Source organism: Erigeron canadensis, chromosome 2 (assembly GCF_010389155.1).
Source record: "Erigeron canadensis isolate Cc75 chromosome 2, C_canadensis_v1, whole genome shotgun sequence".
Classification (NCBI taxonomy): Eukaryota; Viridiplantae; Streptophyta; class Magnoliopsida; order Asterales; family Asteraceae; genus Erigeron; species Erigeron canadensis.
In genome coordinates, this window is record NC_057762.1 from 33,119,725 (window position 1) to 33,142,413 (window position 22,689).

The following is a 22,689-nucleotide window of genomic DNA, read 5'->3' on the forward strand; positions in this document are numbered from 1 at the left end:
AATGCATGTTTGATGGTGTACGGGTTAATTTATTTCCTTTTTGATAGTTCATAATGCATCATGATGATTCAAAGCAATGGTTAAACTTGAATTTACTTTTTATTAGAATAAGTTTTGTCTAAGACTTATTTAATAGTTTTCTTATTGACAACATGTGGTTCAATGACTAGTTATGTTAACATTATATGTATTTACATGTATTTTAGAGGAAACAATAAATCTTCTTTTTGTATTCGAAAATCAAGTAACACAAAGTAAAATTAGACTTTTATAACATTAGATCGAAGATATTTTAAAAAACTCAAAACTTGGTGATCAAGTAAATATGACTTTTATTGTCATCGCACCGTCTTACAATCTCCTTTCCAACACTTAAATAAAACCCCCCCACTCAACTCACTTTCGATTCATTTTTATACCACACTAACTTTTCAGACCACCAAAAAACCATCAAAGTATCTGTATCTATCTAATCTGTATCTATATATAAAACACAAATTACACTGATCGATTGATCAATCAAAATCGGTTATCCGATCATTTTCTCCAGCGGCCATGGCCGGTGAAGAAGAAATCGCTAAACTCGTCGGACTTCTTTTTTCCGATGAAAAAAACGATATTAAACTCCGGTCCGAGAAATTAGGGCTAGAAAAATTCTATTTGATCCTTAAACAAGGCGTTGAGGTTAATAACAGTGATGGAAAATTAGGGCTGCAAAAATGGGAACTTTCGCAGATTCAGTCCGTTGTTTCTGTTGCTTATGCTATTGTTTCTTCTTTTCGATCCATTTCTGGTAACTTTTCGTTATATATATATATATATTGTTTTATGCTGTATGTATATGTATATGTTTAAGTTCATTCGACAACTATTAGATTATATGTGATTAAGCTCAAGTGATTGCATAATGAAAATTGGAAAAAGTTAAACATAGCTTAATATATATCGAATGAATCGTTTACTTAATGATAAGAACGGAGAACACTTAAAAACATCATTTTGATGCATTAAAAGTCCATAAAACTAACATAGTGCATAACTAATTATCATCATTTAAGTGTTTAATAACACATTGATCCGTCAAAATCGGACGGATCACGTTTTTTGTTGGATGCTTCATTCTGATGATTATGCATCCAAGATGGATGCACAAAACAAAAAACATGATTTTCTCGATTTTGACAGACCAATATGTTGTTAAACACTTAAATGAAGTTTTTAAGTGTTCTCACCGTGTTTTTATTTTAAGGGTGTTCTTATTTGTTTTGCCACCCCCTCTATATATATATATGTTTATTTATTGTATGATTTGGTTTGATATAGTTGAGCAAGTGGAGCCGATAATTGTGGCTGTGATGGAGCAGTCTTTGGAGTTTGCTATGTGTTGTTTGGAGAATTCTGTAGCTTCTTCTGACGATTTGAGCTTCATTCAGGTTTCTATTTCTCTGATTTTAAAAAATTATATTTTATGATTTAGTATGCAAGTAGTTACTTACTTAAAAAGTAGAGGAATTCTAGCATTCTTATCAGGCACTAAATATTATTTTTTTGTAATTTGTTACTTGTGAGCTTGCAAAGTACTTCTGTGCGTAGGTAAAATGCATAACACGAAAGAATTAGAGTAGTGAAATGGTTTTGGAATATGTTTTCATATTGAGATTTAGAGATTAGAGATTAGAGTAGCTAGTGCTACAAGTATTCTATAAGTGTTCACCATGAATGTAAGTTATGTCCTCTTGTATAGTCTTACAAGTATTTTACAAGAATTCTATAAGCGTTCAGACCAACTACTTGCCTTTTGAATGTATGAAAAGATCCCCAGATTATAACTTGCTTGTTAAGATTTCCACTGCTCAATCTGCATGCTTAGTAGGTTTCAGATAAGTTGAATTTGGCTGTTGCTCCCTGTCATCCCTTAAAATGTGTATATTCATTCTAAGGCCCCAAAGTTCGAGTTATGATATGGGGCAGATGTGATTTGGTAGAGTGGTCAAAAGGTATGCGATTCTGAACAAGTGTGAAAGGGGTGCTCTCTGGAACCTGAATGGTCATTGGTGAATAATGGAAATTTTTTGTTAACTGTTAGGATTTAGTAGAATTCCTGGCTCCAATTTTTTGGATCATGATGGCCACTTATGAGATTAAGTAAATATAGTTATAAGTGACTCAGGGCTACGATATTTTTTAATATGTAATTTTATGAGCCCCACTTATTGATGATATGGCATGAATTTTTTTCATTTATGACTTGATGAATTTTTTTTTCATTTCGAAGTATATGAAACTTTGAAATCAGCACCCTATTGGCCAATTCAATGTGCCTATATAGAAAATAAAGTATAAAACGTGTAATTAGTCGCTATGTAGTGATTAGTGCCGCAGAACATATACATGGAAAAATCGATAACGTGTGTTGACTGATACTGTTATATCATGAGATTGAATCATCTGCAAATGCATTGTACCAAAGGGAACACAGTTATGTGTGTGACCATCTACATCTTTATAATAATTCGTCTTTCTATTATACTTTCTGTAGTTACTGGAGCTCGCACTAGTTGATGGCACGATCAAAGACGCTGACGTGTTACATCATTCTTCTCTGAATCTGGTCATAGATTCGTTGAAGTCAATCACATTAAGAAGTGAGAATGTTGAATTGCAAGACCATATTGAGTGTATCGTTCAAGGTATTCATCTTTTTTCCCCCTTATGTAATATATGTTTCATTATTTAGTTGCATGTTCTTCTAAAGCTGTGTTTTTTTTGTCATGTTAAGGGAGTAATTGTTCAAAGGAAAAAAAGCCCGTGGACCGTCTTCTTATGACTTTAGCCTCTGAGTGGACACAACATGATAATTTGAGCTCATGGACGATTGGAAGGACTTCTCATGATTTCAATAAATTGGTTCCATTGTTGCAGCACTGGGCAGTCGTTCATCTAGGATGCATAGAGCGTCTTGTTTCATATTGCATGGGATTGGTTGACAATATTGATAAGTCTGATGAGAAGATAGACGGTATTAATTTGCGAAGAAGATTGTCATTTTGTACAAGAATCTTTAAATTACTTGCAAGTGTTACCAAAGATGCCCCATATGTCGATTATGATGCTAAGCTGTTAGCATCTTTTGTATCATTTACCAATGTGCTGCCTACTTTGTTCAGAAGCAGATATGATTTTGCCACAAGCAATGTGTCTGTTGAATTCAGTATTGAAAGCCTTGTGTTGTTGCTGTTGGAGGCGTTTCTCCACCTAGTTCATACAATTTTTTGCAACAGCAATGTGTTCCAGAACATATTGGTATGTGTAATAGTCTCCATATTTGATAATCTGGATGTTGACATGTGGAGATACGATAAGTTGATTACCATCGTAAAGGTTCCAGCTGCTTATTTTCCAAGAATTGTTCTGTACATTCTGAAATTAGTTGAGGATATAAAGAAACAGCAGTACCAGGCTCTTGAGTTGAAGGGCTTGCATGCTGATGTTCAGGTTGATTCTTGTTTATGTGGTGTCAGTTCAGGAAGGATCTCACTGTTGAAGAAGTACACAATTGATGAGTTGCTAGAAGTAATATTTCCTACATCTAAGCAATGGGTGGATAATTTGATGCATCTTGCTTTGTTCCTTCACTCTGAGGGAGTCAAGATGTTACCGAAACTGGATAGATCCTATTCTAGTTGTACAAAGGCCTCTTCTACCCTGGAACCTGAAAGCACTGTTTGTCATGAGGATGAAGCGTTGTTTGGTGACCTTTTCTCTGAGGGTGGGCGATCTGTAGGATCAACGGACGGATACGATCAATCAGTTGTTGCTGTTAATTCTGTTACCAATGTGAATATGCCTCTTCATGCTGCCACTGAGCTGTTTATCTTTTTGAAGACTAGTGCCTTTTCCCATGAATGGAGTTCTCTAGTATATGAAGATGCATGCAAAAAGGTCACTTCATATCATATCGATATCATCCTTTCTATTCTTTGTTGTCAAGGATGTCATGCTGGAGACAGGATTCCTGATGCCGGTGATAGAAAGTTTGTGCATACTCATGAGGTTTGTTATGAGGTGTTACACAATTTGATCTCGTTCCATGCTTTACCTGATTCCATTGAAGAATACCTTGTGTGCCAAATATTGACTGTCGAGAATGGTTCTTTTGTATACAACCATCAGACCCTTGCCTTATTATCTCACATGCTTATATGCCGTGTTGGTTCTTCTGGCAATCAATTGAGAACAAAAGTCCTGAAGGTATTTGTAGAATTTGTCTTCGAAAAAGTAAATTCAGTCTGTGCGCGCAACCCTACTCTTAGAGAACTTATCGAGACTCTCCCCTCAGTTTTCCACATCGAGATTCTGCTGATGTCATTTCATTTATCATCTGAAGCAGAAAAGGCAGAACAAGCAAATCTCATATTTTCCTCTATTAGAAGAATTGAGCCTCTCTCTAATGGTTTTAACAGCAGCCAGTTGTCATGCTGGGCATTACTCGTATCACGTTTAGTTTTAATTCTTCGACACATGATGTTTTATCCCAATGTTTGTCCTCCCACCTTACTATCAGAGTTGAAATCCAAGTTAAGGGAAGCTCCGGTTGCTAGGTCAGTTCCTACGGGTAATGCAAGTAACCGTACGTTTTGGGCATCAACTTCTGTTGAGAATGTGATGCGGACTTTTGCCTTGGAAGGGGATGTTAGCAGTAGTTTTTTGAATCAGCTGATTGATGTTACGTCCTTCACCACTTCAGCACACAAGGAAGATATTGGGGTTGAATGCCTAGGTTTGAGTTGGGCTGAAGTATGTTCTTCTTTTTCGTCGATTTTAGGGTTTTGGAGAAGGAAAGGAGCATCGACAATGGAGGATTTGGTTCTTGAAAGATACATTTTTATGCTTTGTTGGGATATCCCTCCTATGCATACTACTTTGGATTCGCTTCTTTCTGGCAGTGACCTTCAGACTCTTGACATTACTAGCATAGAACATCTTCTGTACTTTGGTCATTCAATCTTGGGCAACTGTGGAGTTGCCTTGGGTGATAATTTTTCAAAAATAGTGGTTAGTGTGCTAGAACAGCTGCGATCAATGCCAATGTCCGAGAAAACTGAAGAACTTGGGTGGGACTTCCTGAGAAGTGGATCTTGGTTATCTCTGGTACTCTCCTTACTTGGAGCTGGAAGTCAGAGATATTGCTTTAATAATGGAATTGATTCAGTGGGTCTAGTCTCACTGGAGCACACATCCAGAGATACTGAGTTTTTTGCACTTTCTGAAAAGTTGATCATCAGTTCACTCAATGCAGACACAGTTGCATTGTTGTTGAAAGTATTGTCAGCAATATTACAGAGGTACAGGAATGTTTACCAGAAAACCTTGCTTTCTACTTTCATGGACGGCCAAAGCTCTGCCAATAAGTTTTCACCTATATTGCTTCTCAAGCACACTGGATTTGACAAGTCCCTACAGGATGTGCTTTTTGAGAAATGTGCTTTCAGTCCTTGTCAACTGGAGTCAATATGTGAACTTCTCTCAAAGTTGGGTACTGCTGTTGATAAAATGGCACCTGGACTCTTGAATAAGGTCTTTTTGGAACTTGTAATGCATGGTTTCCCGTGTAGTAATCAAGTCCCCAGTGGGTTTCTGCTTTCTTGCATTCTTAGCATTAAAGGAATCATTTCTGTTCTGGATGGACTAGTTAAGGTTATAGCTCTGAAAGCAATTATCTCCATTGAGGCTGAAGTACGCCACGAGATTCTTGAGTCAATTTTGTCAATTAAAACTGACAAGGTATTTAGTAGTCTACATACTCAATGTGATGCAATTTATGAAATTTTGAATGATGGCTTGGAAGTGTTTGATTACAGAAGTTTCTTTACAATGAAGAACATGTATGATCTTTTGAGGGATATTAATGCTAGAGACGTTGTTGATAGTTCTGTTAGTGAATGTGTAGTGTTCAAGGCCATTGATATCACAGATAGCACCATGAAGGATTCTTCTAGGGCATCTTTGTTGAAGAAATTCATGTCGGTTGGAGATTTTTCTGAAGAGATGGATGATACTTCTCAGCAGGGGGATCTTTTGGTTCTTATTGATGCATTGGATAATTGCAACTCTGAATCGGTTAATGTAAAGGTTCTTAGTTTCTTCGTTGATCTTCTATCGGAAGATATATGTCATAATTTTAAACTGAAGTTGCAGAAAAAGTTTATTGACATGAATTTGAGTCGCCTTTCTAAATGGCTGGGAGAGAGGTTATTAGGGTCGATGAATGAACCTTTGGGGGATCTCGTCTGTGTAAATGGAAGCTCATTATCCCTAAGAGAGTCAACCATGAAATTTGTTGTGTCACTAATGTCTCCTCCTGAATCACAATCTGAAGAACTGCATAATCATATTTATGAAGCTCTGTTAGTTTCACTTGATGATGCCTTTATGCTGTATGATGTCAACACAGCAAAATCCTATTTGAATTTTGTTATTCAACTTTCTAGTGGGGAGGCTTCAATGAAACTCCTTCTGGAACGCACAGTGATGCTGATGAAAAAGCTGGCGAGTGATGAGCGCCTGCTTCAAAATCTAAAAGTTCTATTTGGTTTTCTTGGATCAATGGTAAGTGATTTCGGGTCAAATAAGATTGCTGCTGCAAAGTTGGCAGAGAAGTCATCACGTAAGAGTGGTTCTGGGATAGGCCCAGTGGCCACAAGGTCTGTGGGTTCAAGGAAACATCCTGATTCGTTGGTCTTTTCTTCTAGTCAAGAGGGTGGGCCCACATCTCTTGATTGTGATGCAACTTCAGCTGACGAAGATGAGGATGATGGAACGTCAGACGGTGAAGTGGGTAGCATTGGTAAGGACGAGTTTGATGATAGTAATAGTGAAAGAACCCTTGCCTCTAAAGTTTGTACATTTACATCCAGTGGAAGCAATTTTATGGAACAGCACTGGTATTTTTGTTATACATGTGATCTAACAGTGTCAAAAGGCTGTTGTTCTGTGTGTGCAAAAGTTTGTCATCGTGGACATCGTGTTGTCTACTCCCGATCAAGTCGGTTTTTTTGTGACTGTGGAGCAGGGGGTGTACGCGGTAGCAGCTGCCAGTGTTTGAAACCTAGGAAGTTCACTGGAGGTAACAGTAACTGTGCGCCTGTGCGTAATGCTGGTAATCTTCATTCATTTCTACCATTCACGGAAGATGGGGATCAGATGCCTGAAAGTGAGTCGGATATTGATGAAGATGGTTCGTTGGATGTGGATAACTCCATCAGATTGTCTTTTCCAAGGGAAATACAAGAGGTAATCCCATCTTTGATAAAAGGACTTGATGTAGAAGATCGGGTTCTTGAACTTTGCTCCTCATTGTTGCCATCTATAACAAGCCGAAGAGACTCTAATCTCTCAAAGGATAAGAACATCTCAATAGGAGAAGACAAAGTGATAACTTTCAGCGCGGATCTTTTACAATTAAAGAAGGCATATAAAAGTGGTTCCTTGGATTTGAAGATAAAGGCGGATTATTCAAATGCAAAGGAACTTAAATCCCATTTGGCTAGTGGTTCTCTTGTGAAATCCTTGCTTAGTGTCAGTACTCGAGGCCGACTTGCTGTTGGAGAGGGTGATAAAGTAGCTATATTTGATGTTGGCCAGTTGATTGGGCAGGCCACTGTAGCCCCTGTTACTGCGGACAAAGCTAATGTGAAGCCTCTGTCAAAGAATGTTGTTCGCTTTGAGATTGTACATCTTGTTTTTAACCCATTGGTGGAAAGTTACCTCACTGTGGCAGGCTATGAGGATTGCCAGGTTCTTACTGTTAGTCATCGTGGTGAGGTCACAGATCGTTTGGCCATTGAACTTGCGCTGCAAGGTGCATATATAAGGCGTGTAGAATGGGTTCCTGGGTCTCAGGTGCAGCTTATGGTGGTCACCAACAAGTTTGTTAAGATATATGATCTCTCTCAGGATAATATCAGCCCCATGCACTACATCACCTTGCATGATGACACAATTGTTGATGCAACAGTTGCTGTGGTTTCCCAAGCAAGAGTTTTTCTTATTGTCCTTTCTGAACATGGTTGCTTATTCAAGTTAGAATTGTCGAGTGAAGGAAATGCTGGCGCAAAAACATTAAAAGAAACTGTGCAAACTCCAGGAAGGGAAATACATTCTAAGGGATCTTCTTTGTACTTCTCATCTACTTACAAGTTGTTATTTGCATCGTATCAAGATGGAACAACTTTAGTTGGAAAGCTTAATAATGATCCATTAGCTCTGTCTGAGATATCTGCCGTTTATGAAGATGAACAAGATGGTAAGCATCGCCCTGCGGGATTGCATCGCTTCAAGGAGTTGCTTGCTGGCAGTGGGTTATTTGTTTGCTTCTCAAGTGTGAAATCCAATGCTGCCCTGACTGTTACAATTGGAGAGCATGAAGTCCTTGCACAGAACATGCGTAATGGAGTGTATTCAACCTCAGTTTTGGTAGGTATAACGGCTTATAAGCCTTTGTCCAAAGATAAAGTTCAGTGTCTCGTTTTGCATGATGATGGCAGCCTTCAGATATATACACATGTTCCTATCGGGGTTCAAGCTGGTGCGAACGTGATTCCGGATAAAGTTAAGAAGTTAGGATCTGAAATACTCAATAGTAAAGCTTATGCTAGTTTGAAGCCGGAGTTCCCACTTGATTTTTTTGAGAAAACGGTATGCATAACGGCCGATGTGAAGTTGAGTGGTGATGCCATCAGGAATGGGGATTCTGAAGGTGCAAAGCAGAGCTTGGCATCAGAAGATGGATATCTTGAGAGTCCTACACCTGCAGGGTTCAAGGTAATGTCGGTTAATTGCTTATGTTATTTATCACTTATGACTTTGTGAGTTCTTAAATGAGTCCCTTAACCATTTTAAAGTAATTTATGCTTCCCAATAAAGGCAAGAATTAGAACTTCAAGAGCTTTAATTCTGAAGTTCTTGCTAGGGAAGTTGCGTGACTTACAAGTTGACTCGGGCTAGTTGAGTAAAAAATACACCCAAAACGGAGTGACTTGATGGTGAAGTCGTAAATTCCTTTCATTTGTAACCTGACTCGCAATTGACTTGCACGTTCCATGACGAGATAGCTTGTACCTCAGACGAGTCTATCAAAAGACTATATAAATCCAAGTCATCATCTTTACTTTTTTTTTTTTTTTTTTTGTCATAACTCCATCCTCTGACAACTAAGTAATATTTTCATAACCAGCTCCTTTTTTCCAAATAACATTATTAAATAATCTATTTTCTCTTTTTTTTAGTTAACCATGGATTGGTATTTGACACCACAGTCTTCTGTTTTTTCAGGTAACTGTTTCCAATTCGAATCCTGACATAGTCATGGTCGGGTTTCGTGTTCATGTGGGGAATACATCAGCAAATCATATACCATCAGATATAACCATTTTCCAGAGAGTCGTAAAATTAGATGAGGGCATGAGGTCTTGGTATGACATCCCATTTACAGTTGCAGAATCACTTCTGGCTGATGAAGAAATTACAATATCCATAGGACCAACCTTCAATAGATCCACTTTGCCTAGAATAGACACCTTGGAAATTTATGGCCGAGCAAAGGATGAATTTGGTTGGAAAGAAAAGATGGATGCAGTACTGGACATGGAGGCTCGTGTCCTTGGGAGTAGTTCCTGGGTTGCAGGCTCTGTAAAGAAGCAGCGTACTGGTCTAGCAGCTCCCATTGAGGAGCAAGTTGTTGCAGATGGACTCAATCTTCTGTCATGGTTATATGGCTTGGGTAAGCCACAAGGATGTTCAAACGTGGAGGAAGTAAAAGCAGAGCTCAGCAGATTGAAGTGCAAGCAGTTGCTGGAAACGATATTTGAAAGTGACAGGGAACCTTTGTTGCAGGCTGGTGCATGTCATGTTCTTCAAGCTGTGTTCCCTAAAAGAGAAACATATTATCAAGTATATACCTTTGACTTGCTCCTGTAGAATTGGCATTCTTCCTTATGTACTTCAATATATATTTAGTGTACACATTAGCTAATCACAACTTCTATGCTTAGGTTAAGGATACCATGCGGCTTTTAGGGGTGGTGAAATCAACTTCCACATTGTTGTCAAGGCTTGGAGTTGGTGGAAGTACATCAGGGTGGATCATTGAAGAGTTTACAGCTCAGATGCATGCGGTTTCCAAGATTGCACTTCATCGCCGTTCTAACTTAGCTGCCTTTCTAGAGAGACATGGTATAGTTTGAGTTTCTTGCTAATCTGGAACTGTGTATGGAGTTGATACTTGGTTTATCATTCTTTTGATATGTTCCCTTCTTATGCTACTTGCTATGATTTTTTCATTGGCATAGTTTGGTAGCTAGCTTGTCAAGTTCTTCTGATATGTTGTTCTTCTGATTGTTGTTTGACCTATCTCTTTGAATTTTGGTCTTCCTCTACATGCTTAGAACGTCATTAGAGGTTTTCATTCCCTTGCTTTGCATCTTCCTTGTTTTGTAGGTCCGGAGGTTGTTAATGGGCTTATGCAGGTTCTATGGGGAATTTTGGACATAGAGCAGCCAGAAACACAGACCATGAATAACATCGTTGTGGCAGCTGTGGACCTCATATACTCTTATGCTGAGTGTTTGGTTTCCCATGAAAAAGACACTGGAGGTGACACCGTTGCACCAGCTGTTAATCTCTTTAAGAAACTTCTCTTTTCTCAAAATGAGGCTGTTCAGACTTCTAGCAGGTGATTGATTGACCATATATTGGAGGGTTTATATATGTGTTCTATATTAAATACCTCATTTTTTGACATTTTTTTCTGCAGCTTGGCCATATCTTCAAGGTTACTCCAGGTTCCATTTCCAAAGCAAACGATGTTGGGTACAGATGACTCGGTGGATAGTGCAACATCTGCTCCGGCACGTGCTGATGTTGCAAGCTCAACTGGTGGAAATGCTCGGATTATGGTTGAGGAGGACTCTATCACATCATCTGTTCAATACTGTTGTGATGGCTGCTCCACTGTTCCTATACTCAGAAGAAGATGGCATTGTACAGTCTGCCCGGACTTTGATTTGTGTGAAGCCTGCTATGAAATGGTTGATGCAGAGCGGCTACCCGCACCTCATTCGCGAGACCATCCAATGTCCGCTATTCCAATTGAAGTTGAAACATATGGCGGAGAAGGAAATGAAATGCAGTTTGCCACCGATGATCTAAGTGATCCAATGTTGCTGCCAGTTGCACCTGATATTGGCCTGCCGGCTTCTGCCCCCGCAATCCATGTGCTAGAAACCAATGAACCTGGAGAGTTTCCATCTTCAGTTACCGATCCTGTTACGATTTCTGCATCGAAAAGGGCTATAAATTCTTTAATTCTTTCAGAGTTTCTTAAACTTCTAAAAGGGTGGATGGAGACCACCTCTGGCGTTCGAGCTATCCCAATTATGCAGCTCTTCTACAGGCTATCTTCTGCAATAGGTGGACCTTTTGTTGATAGCTCAAGGCCTGGAAGTTTAGATCTGGAGAAGTTGATAAAATGGTTCTTAGATGAAATTTCAATCAACAAACCATTTTCAGCCAAATCACGTTCTTCATTTGGGGAGGTCACTATCCTGGTCTTTATGTTCTTTACACTAATGTTGCGGAACTGGCACCAGCCTGGCGGTGATGGTTTGATATCAAAACTAGGTGGATCATCAGATACAAATGAAAAGAACACTGCCCATAGTCTGCCTTCTGCCTCAGCTACTTCTTCTGCTGTGGATGACGGAGAGAAGAATAGCTTCCATTCCCAGCTGCTTCGTGCTTGTGGAGCTCTTCGGCAACAAGATTTTATCAATTATCTTATGGATATTTTACAACAGTTGATGCATGTTTTTAAGTCTTCATCTGTTAGTTTAGATTCTTCACACGGTGCTAATTCTGGATCAGGATGTGGGGCTCTATTAACTGTTCGCAGAGAGATACCCGCGGGTAACTTCTCTCCATTCTTCTCTGATTCATATGCAAAATCTCATCGTTCAGATATGTTCGCGGATTACCATCGGTTATTGTTAGAAAACACTTTCAGGCTAGTTTATAGTTTGGTTCGCCCGGAAAAGCATGACAAGGCAGTTGAAAAAGAGAAGCTCTTCAAAGTTCCGTCTGGGAAAGATCTAAAGCTTGATGGATATCAGGATGTTCTATGCAGTTATATCAATAACGCCAATACGACTTTTGTAAGAAGGTATGCCAGGAGGCTTTTTCTGCATCTGTGCGGTAGCAAAACACACTATTATAGCGTTAGGGATTCATGGCAGTTTTCAAGTGAGGTTAAGAAGCTGTATAAACACATCAACAAGTCAGGTGGATTTCAAAGTACTCTTTCTTATGAGAGGAGTGTCAAGATAGTGAAATGCTTGTCTACTATGGCTGAAGTTGCTTCTTCCCGTCCAAGAAACTGGCAAAAATATTGTTTGAGGCATGGCGATGTTTTGCGTTTTCTTGTCAACGGCGTGTTTTATTTTCCTGAAGAATGTGTGTCTCAGGCTCTTAAACTTCTGAGTTTGTCCTTCTACAATGGCAAGGATAATAGCCTGTCACTACAGAAAACTGATGGTGGTGATACTGTTACCGGAGTGAGCTCTAGCAAATCAGGGCCACAATCTCTGGATTCAAAGAAGAAAAAGAAAGGAGATGATGGAGCGGAATCTGGTCTGGATAAATCTTATATTGATATGGAGCCAATGGTAGATATTTTTGCTGACAAAGGTTATGATGTCTTGAGGCAGTTTGTTGATTGCTTTTTACTTGAATGGAACTCCAACTCTGTCCGAGTAGAAGCCAAATGTGTACTGTATGGAGCTTGGCACCACGGAAAGCAATCATTTAAGGAAACAATGTTGATGATTCTTTTGGAGAAAATAAATTTCTTACCTATGTATGGCCAGAATATTATGGAGTATACAGAACTTGTTACATGTTTGTTAGGAAGGGTACCTGAGAACAATGCAAAGCAACAGAGCAATGAACTTGTAGACCGATGCCTAACTTCTGATGTGATCAAGTGCGTTTTTGATACACTTCACTCGCAAAATGAGCTCTTGGCCAACCATCCTAATTCACGTATATACAACACACTGAGTGGGTTGGTGGAGTTTGATGGTTACTATCTTGAGAGTGAGCCCTGTGTTGCCTGTAGCTGCCCGGAGCTTCCTTACAGTAGGATGAAGTTAGAAAGTCTGAAATCTGAAACAAAATTCACCGATAACCGAATAATAGTCAAGTGCACAGGAAGCTACACCATCCAGAGTGTCACCATGAATGTTCATGATGCTCGTAAGTCGAAGTCTGTGAAGGTCTTGAACCTGTATTATAACAATAGGCCCGTGTCTGATTTGGCGGAACTCAAAAACAATTGGTCCTTGTGGAAACGTGCAAAAATATGCCATCTTGCTTTCAATCAGACTGAACTGAAAGTGGATTTTCCTATTCCCATCACTGCTTGTAATTTCATGATTGAGCTTGATTCGTTTTACGAGAATCTTCAAGCTTTATCTCTTGAACCGTTGCAATGTCCGCGCTGCAGCCGTCCTGTTACGGATAGGCATGGAATCTGTAGTAACTGTCATGAGAATGCTTACCAATGTAGGCAATGCCGCAATATAAATTATGAAAACCTGGATTCTTTTCTATGTAACGAGTGTGGTTATAGCAAGTATGGTCGTTTTGAATTCAATTTCATGGCTAAACCGAGTTTCACATTTGATAACATGGAGAATGATGATGACATGAAGAAGGGTTTGTCTGCAATAGAATCTGAATCTGAGAATGCGCATAGGAGATATCAGCAACTTTTAGGCTTCAAAAAACCTCTTTTGAAGATTGTATCAAGCATCGGTGAGAATGACATGGACTCTCAGCAGAAGGATTCTGTTCAGCAAATGATGGTATCTCTTCCAGGTCCTTCATGTAAGATTAACCGTAAGATTGCACTTCTTGGTGTTCTCTATGGTGAAAAATGCAAAGCTGCTTTTGATTCGGTCAGCAAAAGCGTGCAGACCCTTCAAGGGCTTCGACGGGTTTTAATGAATTACTTGCATCAAAAAAATTCAAATGAGTCTGTTGCCCCCTCTAGACTAGTTGTTTCTAGGTCACCTAATAGCTGTTACGGTTGTGCCACAGTGTTCGTTACACAGTGTCTTGAGATGCTACAGGTGTTGTCGAAGCACCCGAGTTCTAAGAAGCAGCTTGTGGCTGCTGGAATTTTATCGGAGCTATTTGAGAATAACATCCATCAAGGTCCCAAAAGTGCTCGTGTCCAAGCGAGAGCGGCACTCTGTGCCTTCTCTGAAGGTGACAAGAACGCAGTGTCGGAGTTAAATCTTCTTATTCAGAAAAAGGTTATGTATTGTCTTGAACATCATCGCTCTATGGATATTGCTCTCGCAACACGTGAAGAATTGCTCTTGCTTTCTGAGGTGTGCTCCTTGGCCGATGAGTTTTGGGAGTCAAGATTACGGGTTGTCTTTCAGCTATTATTCTCTTCAATCAAATTGGGTGCCAAACATCCTTCTATATCAGAGCATGTTATTCTTCCTTGCTTGAGGATTATATCACAAGCATGTACCCCTCCAAAACCTGACTCATTAGACAAAGAACAAGGAGCAGCAAAACCTGGCCCAGTTCCAGTACAAAAGGATGGAAACTCATCTAGATCTCTCAGTGGTAGCAAGTCTGTGCCTGAAGCATCAGAAAAGAACTGGGATGGTTCTCATAAGACTCATGATATACAGTTGGTAAGCTACTCAGAGTGGGAAAAAGGTGCTTCTTATCTTGATTTTGTTAGGCGCCATAAAGTGTCGCAAACAACTAGGTCCAGCCAGAGATCTCGGTCTCAGAAATTTGAGTTTCTCGCTTTGAAGTATGCCCTTAGATGGAAACGCCATGCCTCTAAAACAGTTAAAAGTGAAATAGCATCTTTTGAACTGGGCTCATGGGTTACTGAACTGGTACTGAGTGCCTGTTCTCAATCTATAAGATCCGAGATGTGCATGTTGATCAGTCTGCTTTGTTCCCAAAGTTCATCACGGCAGTTTCGCCTACTAAATTTACTCATGTCTTTGTTGCCTGCTACTCTTTCTGCTGGTGAAAATGCTGCCGAGTATTTTGAATTGCTCTTCAAGATGACAGAGACAGAAGATGCACGTCTTTTCTTGACTGTACGGGGATGTTTGAGCACAGTTTGTAAGTTGATCACCCAAGAGGTAAGTAATGTTGAATCTTTGGAGAGGAGCCTGCGTATCGACATCTCACAGGGATTCATCCTTCACAAGCTTATTGAGCTCTTAGGAAATTTTTTGGATGTCCCAAATATAAGATCCAGGTACTGCTGTCCCTTACTCTCTGTTTTTTAATGAAGCTCACCACCCCCTTCATCTTTTAAGTATATGTTGTATGGTTGCCAGGTTCATGAGAGACCAGCTACTCTCTGAAGTCCTCAAGGCCCTTATCGTTGTTAGGGGGTTAATAGTGCAAAAAACAAAGTTGATAAGTGACTGCAGTCGACTTTTAAAGGATCTTCTGGATAGTCTTCTGCTGGAGAGCGAAAATAAGAAACATTTTATACAGGCATGCATTGGCGGTTTGCAGATTCATGGGGAGGAGAAAAGAGGACGCTCTAATTTGGTATGTATGAAAATACGGTTGCATATTAATCTAGATCGATGGCGGTACTCTAATAAGTTGGCCAATCCTAATCAAGTAAATTTATTAGTTATATCCTGAGCTACTTCAATGGGTTCATTTATTAGAGATGTTCGATTCCTAGAAGATGTCTAAATAGTGTTCTAAATTTAAACATAGATTTAGGTTATAGTTGCATCTCAGCATGTAATTCTCAAAAGAAGTTGAGGTGGAGAAAATTAATAGAGGACTAGGCTGATAGAGGAATATATTATTCTATTAGGTCTTGACAGCTTTGTGTCATCACCTATGGAAAATAGTCTTCTTAGATATGAAATTAGAGACATATAATGCTTTAGAAATGTAATTAATCTTTAAAACCCGCAACTCAGGTAATGCTCTTTTATCCTAAATTTATTGAAGCTTGTATTGTTTGATTGTAATAATGGTTTGCTGATTTGGTTGTTGCTAACCAAAAAGTAATTATTTCTGCAGTTCATTTTGGAGCAACTCTGTAACCTGATCTGCCCTTCAAAACCTGAAGCTGTGTATCATCTGATACTGAACAAAGCACACACCCAAGAGGAGTTTATCCGGGGTTCGATGACCAAAAATCCTTATTCCAGTGGTGAGATAGGTCCACTGATGCGCGATGTCAAAAACAAAATTTGTAACCAGTTGGATCTCTTGGGTCTTATCGAGGATGATTATGGTATGGAACTACTTGTAGCTGGAAATATAATCTCCCTTGATTTGAGCATCGCCCAAGTTTATGAGCAAGTTTGGAAAAATTCGAGTACTCAGTTCGCAAACGCTGCTGCTGCTGCTGCTACATTACATTCTCCCGGTACTGCCACGTCAGCAAAAGATTTTCCACCTATGACCATTACCTACAGGCTTCAGGTTTTCTTCCTGCTTCCTTAATCCAATTAAATATCTTCTCTATTCAAATGTTTTATTTGAGCATTGCTCATTCTATATATTGGTGTCCATCGTCTCTCAGGGGTTGGATGGTGAAGCTACTGAGCCCATGATCAAGGAATTAGATGAAGACAGGGAAGAGTCTCAAGATCCTGAGGTGGAGTTTGCAATAGCAGGTGCAGTTCGAGAGTGTGGTGGGTTGGAAATTCTATTAGAAATTGTTCAGGTGCGTATTTACTTTCTATATTTATCATCTGTTGTATGACAATGTTGAATGACATTAAATGATCTTTGTTACTCTGTAGCGTTTGCGAGATGATCTGAAGTCCAACCAGGAGCAACTGGTGGCTGTTCTGAATCTTCTAATGCACTGCTGCAAAATAAGGGAAAACAGGCGGGCCTTGCTGAGGCTTGGAGCTCTAAGTTTACTACTAGAAATTGCACGGCGTGCATTCTCTGTTGATGCCATTGAGCCAGCTGAAGGCATTCTTCTAATTGTTGAGAGTTTGACAATGGAAGCTAATGAAAGTGATAATATCGACATCACTCAGAATGCCCTTACAGTCTCCAACGAAGAAGCTGGTGCAGGTGAACAGGCTAAAAAGATAGTCATCATGTTCCTAGAAAGACTGTCTCACCCACCAGGCCTTAAAAAGTCAAGTAAACAGCAGAGAAACACTGAGATGGTTGCTAGAATTTTGCCTTACTTAACGTACGGTGAGCCTGCTGCAATGGAAGCACTCATTCAACACTTTGACCCTTACCTAAAGAACTGGGTTGAGTTTGACCAGTTGCAGAAGCAAGCTCTAGAAAATCCAAAAGACGATAACGTCTCTCTGCAAGCGTCGAAACAGAGGTTTGCAGTAGAGAATTTTGTTAGGGTTTCAGAATCCATGAAAACAAGTTCTTGCGGGGAAAGACTAAAGGATATCATATTGGAAACCGGCATTACCGAAGTTGCAGTGAAACATCTGAAAGACAGTATTCCGTTTACTGGAGTTAAAAATACACCCGAATGGGTTTCAGGTTTAAAACTTTCATCTGTTCCTCTTATCCTATCCATGCTTAGGGGGTTGTCTATGGGGCACTTGCCCACACAAAAGTGTGTGGATGAAGGAGGGATATTACCTTTGCTCCATGCTTTGGAAGGGGTCTCTGGTGAAAATGATGTCGGAGCTAGAGCTGAGAATTTGTTGGATACCCTCTCAGATAAAGAGGGAAAAGGTGACGGGTTCCTGGCTGAGAAAGTTCGTGCGTTGCGCCATGCCACACGGGACGAAATGAGACGCCGAGCTCTGATGAAGAGAAAGGAGTTGCTTCAGGTTATTTTCTAAACACCTTATCTGGGGTGTTGAATTTTCAAATATAATTTTTTTTCCTATCATATATCTGATACATGTTTTTTATATAATAAAATAGGGACTTGGTATGCGTCAAGAATTGGCCTCTGATGGTGGAAAGAGAATAATTGTTGCCCAGCCAATCCTTGAAGGTTTGGAAGATATGGAAGAAGAGGAAGAGGGGCTGGCTTGCATGGTATGCCGTGAAGGGTACAGTCTTAGGCCAACGGACTTGCTTGGTGTCTATACGTTTAGTAAGAGGGTAAATCTGGGTGTTGGGACTTCAGGAAGTGCTCGTGGAGACTGTGTATATACAACTGTCAGCCATTTTAATATCATACATTTCCAGTGCCACCAGGAGGCAAAGAGAGCCGATGCCGCTCTAAAGAATCCAAAAAAAGAATGGGATGGGGCCGCCCTCAGAAACAATGAGACACTTTGTAATAACCTGTTCCCCATTAGAGGTCCCGCTGTTCCATTATCTCAGTATACACGTTATGTTGATCAGTATTGGGATTACCTTAATGCCCTTGGACGTGCTGACGGAAGTCGACTGCGGTTGTTGACTTACGATGTAGTTCTGGTATGCAACCTTTTTGTTTTCATTTTATTTTGATGTCTTTTAAGCGTGTTTCTAATACCTGATCACTAATATTGCAGATGCTTGCACGATTTGCGACGGGTGCATTGTTTAACACTGACTGTAGAGGTGGAGGAAAAGAAAGCAATGCAAAGTTTCTACCTTTTATGATCCAAATGGCTCGTTATTTTGTTGACCATGATTCTTCTCAGCGACATAATCTGGCCAAATCTGTAGCAGCATATCTGTCTTCTTCTACTTCCACACCGGATTCAAAATCCCCCACCTCGTCCACGGGAACAGAGGAAACGGTTCAATTTATGATGGTGAGTTCCCTTCTTTCAGAATCTTACGGGTCTTGGTTGCAACATCGTCGTGCTTTCTTGCAACGTGGTATATACCATGCATACATGCAGCGGACACATGCCAGGTCATCTCACCGCTCATCATCTTCGTCGTCATCATCATTATCTACTCCTGTCAAGTCAGATACAAAACCAGAGGAGCTACTAACGATAATCCAGCCAATGCTTGTTTACACGGGTTTAATTGAGCAACTTCAACACTACTTCAAGTTCCCAAAGAAAGGCGTAAATCAATCTGGCCAAACCGGGGAGAAGGATGAGAAAAACTTGGAAGGTTGGGAGTTAATGATGAAGGAAAAATTATTGAATGTGAAAGACATGGTGGGGTTCTCGAAAGAGATGTTGTCATTGCTGGAGGATATGACTTCTGCCACTGATTTACAGGAGGCATTTGATGTGATTGGTGTTCTGGCTGATGTGATGTCAGGTCCATCAGGTAAGTGCGAAGATTTTGTGTACGCGGCAATCGAAGCTGGGAAAGGTTGATTTTTTTTTGAAGTTGCATGCTCAACTGGTCTATAGTTGATATGTAAATGCCACAAAATTTTGACTCTGCGTAAATTGCTCATACTGTTGTGCTTTGGGAATAGTCGTGTGATGATTAATACTCTACTGTTATCAAGTTCAATTTACATCTAAAGGGTGTTAGCATATTTTGCAATTGCGGGTTTAGCCATCGTTCCATTTATTTGATTGTAGGATGCAAAATGAGCATGGCCGTACTATGTTAAGTCTATAAATAATTAAATACTGTATATTTTTAGGCATTCTGATTTTGATTACACATAATTTTTCTTATCTTGAATGAACAAATGGGCCAAGTATGGACAAAAACAACTATCAAAATCGCTCAGAAAAGTTCAGTCAGCATCATATCATATGGACACAATTTTTAGGCCACTTTTTGAAACTACTTTCTTTATTCTAGTGGAGCAAGTGGCTTAAAGCCTAAAACCCTTAAATGATCATTCTTTTCAAGAATATATTTATATCAATTACAACTTGTTATAACGCGTCATTTGTACTATATAGGTCTGGTAGCTTTTTTATAAAAATCTGCACGAAAATCTTATGTAGATAATTTAGTTGCACTTGGAATCAGTGTGAATTGAATTCGTGAACGCTAAGCCATACAGAAATCAATTAACTCATGATTTTGTAACGTTTACTATGAATTAGTATTATTAGCGCTTTATCGTTTATCATACTGTAATGAATAAGTATTACATACTGTCTTGTGTAGTTTTGGCAATCACATTCTAAAGATTAATTTTAATTTTTTTTGAAAAATAAATAAAATAAAACTAAAAATAAAAATGACACAAGCTTATACTAGTAAGACTTTTTTTTTTGAAAGGTGAATTTCACTCGAAACTTCATGTCGTAATTCGACACCAGGAGGTCTAGCATACGTTGTCTTAACCGGGTCTATGTTAGAGAGCTCCCTTGAAGTAAAAATGTATATTTCAAATACTGGATGGGGAAAAAACCCCTTAATAAGAGGGTGTTTGGGAATGCGTTTTGAAGTGATTATCTGATTATTACGTTCGTAAAATGCAAATAATCTAAAAAAGTGTTTGTGTGAAAAAGTGATTATCTGCTATGAAAACGCAGTTTTGAAGAAGTATGTTTCTACCTGCTTTTTCAAAACGCAGTTTTGAAAACGCATAATTTATTTTGAAAACGCAAAATCTGTTTTGTAATCACAATAACAAGCACCCCCTAATCCATCCGATGACACAACGATTAATAGCGGTAAACCATGTCTTTCAGACTTGAACCTGAATATATCCAAGTCAAACCCTCATAAATGGACTTCCTATGTCATCCCCTAGACTTGAACACAAGACCTTTTGAAAAGGAGATGGCCTTTCAACCATTAAGTTAATGCTCAAGAACTAACTAGTAAGGCTCGTTAACAAACAGAGAGTACTGTGTTGCGGGGGTAAATGCTCTAAGGATATTGATTGAGAGATGCACTGATGCAGATCAATTAACGTCCGTAATCCTTAGTATTGAAAAACTAGTATAAAAAAATAAAGTTCTTGTATTCTAAATAGTTCACTTGATGAGGTAAAGTTAAGTTGTAAAGATTACCGAAACTTATTATCTATACTTAGTAAAGATGTTACCACAAGTGAATTTCTAAAATCTTATAGTTTTAGTGTATAGTAACAAAATCAGCTGTAAACTTTAAAAGAAAATACACAAGGTCGTCTAAATCTAACATCAAATACATCAAACATTTTTGAAACCGCCAAAGTACAACGTCGGCTAAAATCCAACATCAGATATAAACTTAGAAAGTTAACAATGATAAAGATTGGGGCATCGTCGGATGTATTCATGTATACAGATTTCGGTTTCCTTTTCCCTTTAACCTTATTTAATTTGCTCCATGAATTGGTAGTACACTAGACACTAGTACCTATATCTTTGGACTTACTCATGTTATTATGGCGGGTCCAAATCACGAAATAAGAGACCACAAGAATATAATTAAAAAAAAAACACGATAAGTTATTCACGTTGGTCTACTAAATTGGAGTATTTGATCGAGATGCCCTACTTTTTTCTTTCTTTCCGATGAAATAGTAGTGGCAATGGAATTCACTTTCGACCGAACATGAATTTGAAAGAATTTTTTTTTCGAAACGGCCGTTTTTCAAGGATGTTTTGTAAAACAAGTTTTCGGAAAAAAAAATTTATAAAACAAGGTAAGCCGGTAATGCAAATACCGGTTTCGAATTATTGGCTCGAAACCGGTATTTGCATTACCGGTTTCAGAAAAAGTACATTTGAACCCGGTAATTCTAATACCGGTTTCAGACATTGCATAATGATGTGACTTACCACAATACGACTGATGAATGCTACAGTTCCCCTTCACACATATTTCGAAACCTGTATTAGAATTACTGGTTTCGAATCTAGTATATATATATTATATATATAATTCGGATGTTTATTTAAGCATTTGTAACATAGACATCAAATAACTTATAAAACTATATCAGTATAAGTTTATGTAGTATTTTGAATATGTATTATTCTTATCTAAGTTTATGTATTATTTTTATCTAAGTTTTAAATCGTTATTTTGAGTATCTATTAGTTTGATGTAAGTTTTATATCGATTTTGTTTTTTTTTTTAAATAAAATATCAGCTAAAAAACATTATTAAAAACATAATATATTTATTAATAAAAACATAAAAAAATACATAATAAAATCTATCTATCTAGCTTCCCCAGTTCCACATCCTGGTCGATCACGACGAACTCGGCGACTTCTTCGCGGCGGCACATGTTGTTGTTGTTGTTGTTCTTCTTCTTCTACTTCTTCGTCTTCTCCTCCGTCATTTCCCAGATTTGTAACTGGGTGTGGAGAAGAACTTGGAAAAGGAGAGAAGTTTTGCATCGGAAAAGGAGAGATGTTTCGTGCTGGTTGACCACTTCCATAAAAATGAGGTGCAAAATAATTTGGAGGGACATCGAATAGATTAAGTGGTGGTGCATTCGGGGTATAATAACCCGGGATTTCAGAGGTACCCGTGAAAAACTGTTGGTTACTCGGGAACATTTGTTGGGTTCCTGAACTTTGAGGGTCCAGCTTGTGAATTACACGGTTGGTAACTTTGAAATTTAGAATTTGTTGACGGCCTAAACACAGTTTGGGTATTAAAACTGGAAGGACCAGCACCCCAATTGGAAGAACCAGCACCCGAACTGGAAGGACCAGCACCCCATGAAGTACCACCTTGATCATTTTGGGAGGGACGCATTTGAAATTGTTGTGACTCGGGAAACTGAAAAATTTGGGACATATA

At 39.0% G+C, this 22,689-nt stretch overlaps 1 protein-coding gene across 1 annotated transcript; it reads left to right on the plus strand.

Moving 5' to 3' along the window:
- Window positions 1–436: 436 nt before the first annotated feature.
- Window positions 437–19,513, plus strand: LOC122586602 (auxin transport protein BIG). Its single transcript, XM_043758582.1, has 14 exons — window positions 437–793; window positions 1,324–1,433; window positions 2,540–2,690; window positions 2,780–8,823; window positions 9,334–9,951; window positions 10,053–10,233; window positions 10,498–10,732; window positions 10,814–15,355; window positions 15,438–15,657; window positions 16,150–16,557; window positions 16,658–16,801; window positions 16,881–17,897; window positions 17,995–18,498; window positions 18,576–19,513. Exons 1-14 carry the CDS (start codon window positions 556–558, stop codon window positions 19,344–19,346), a joined length of 15,183 nt encoding a protein of 5,060 aa, XP_043614517.1. The 5' UTR covers window positions 437–555; the 3' UTR covers window positions 19,347–19,513.
- The last annotated feature ends 3,176 nt before the right edge of the window (window positions 19,514–22,689 follow it).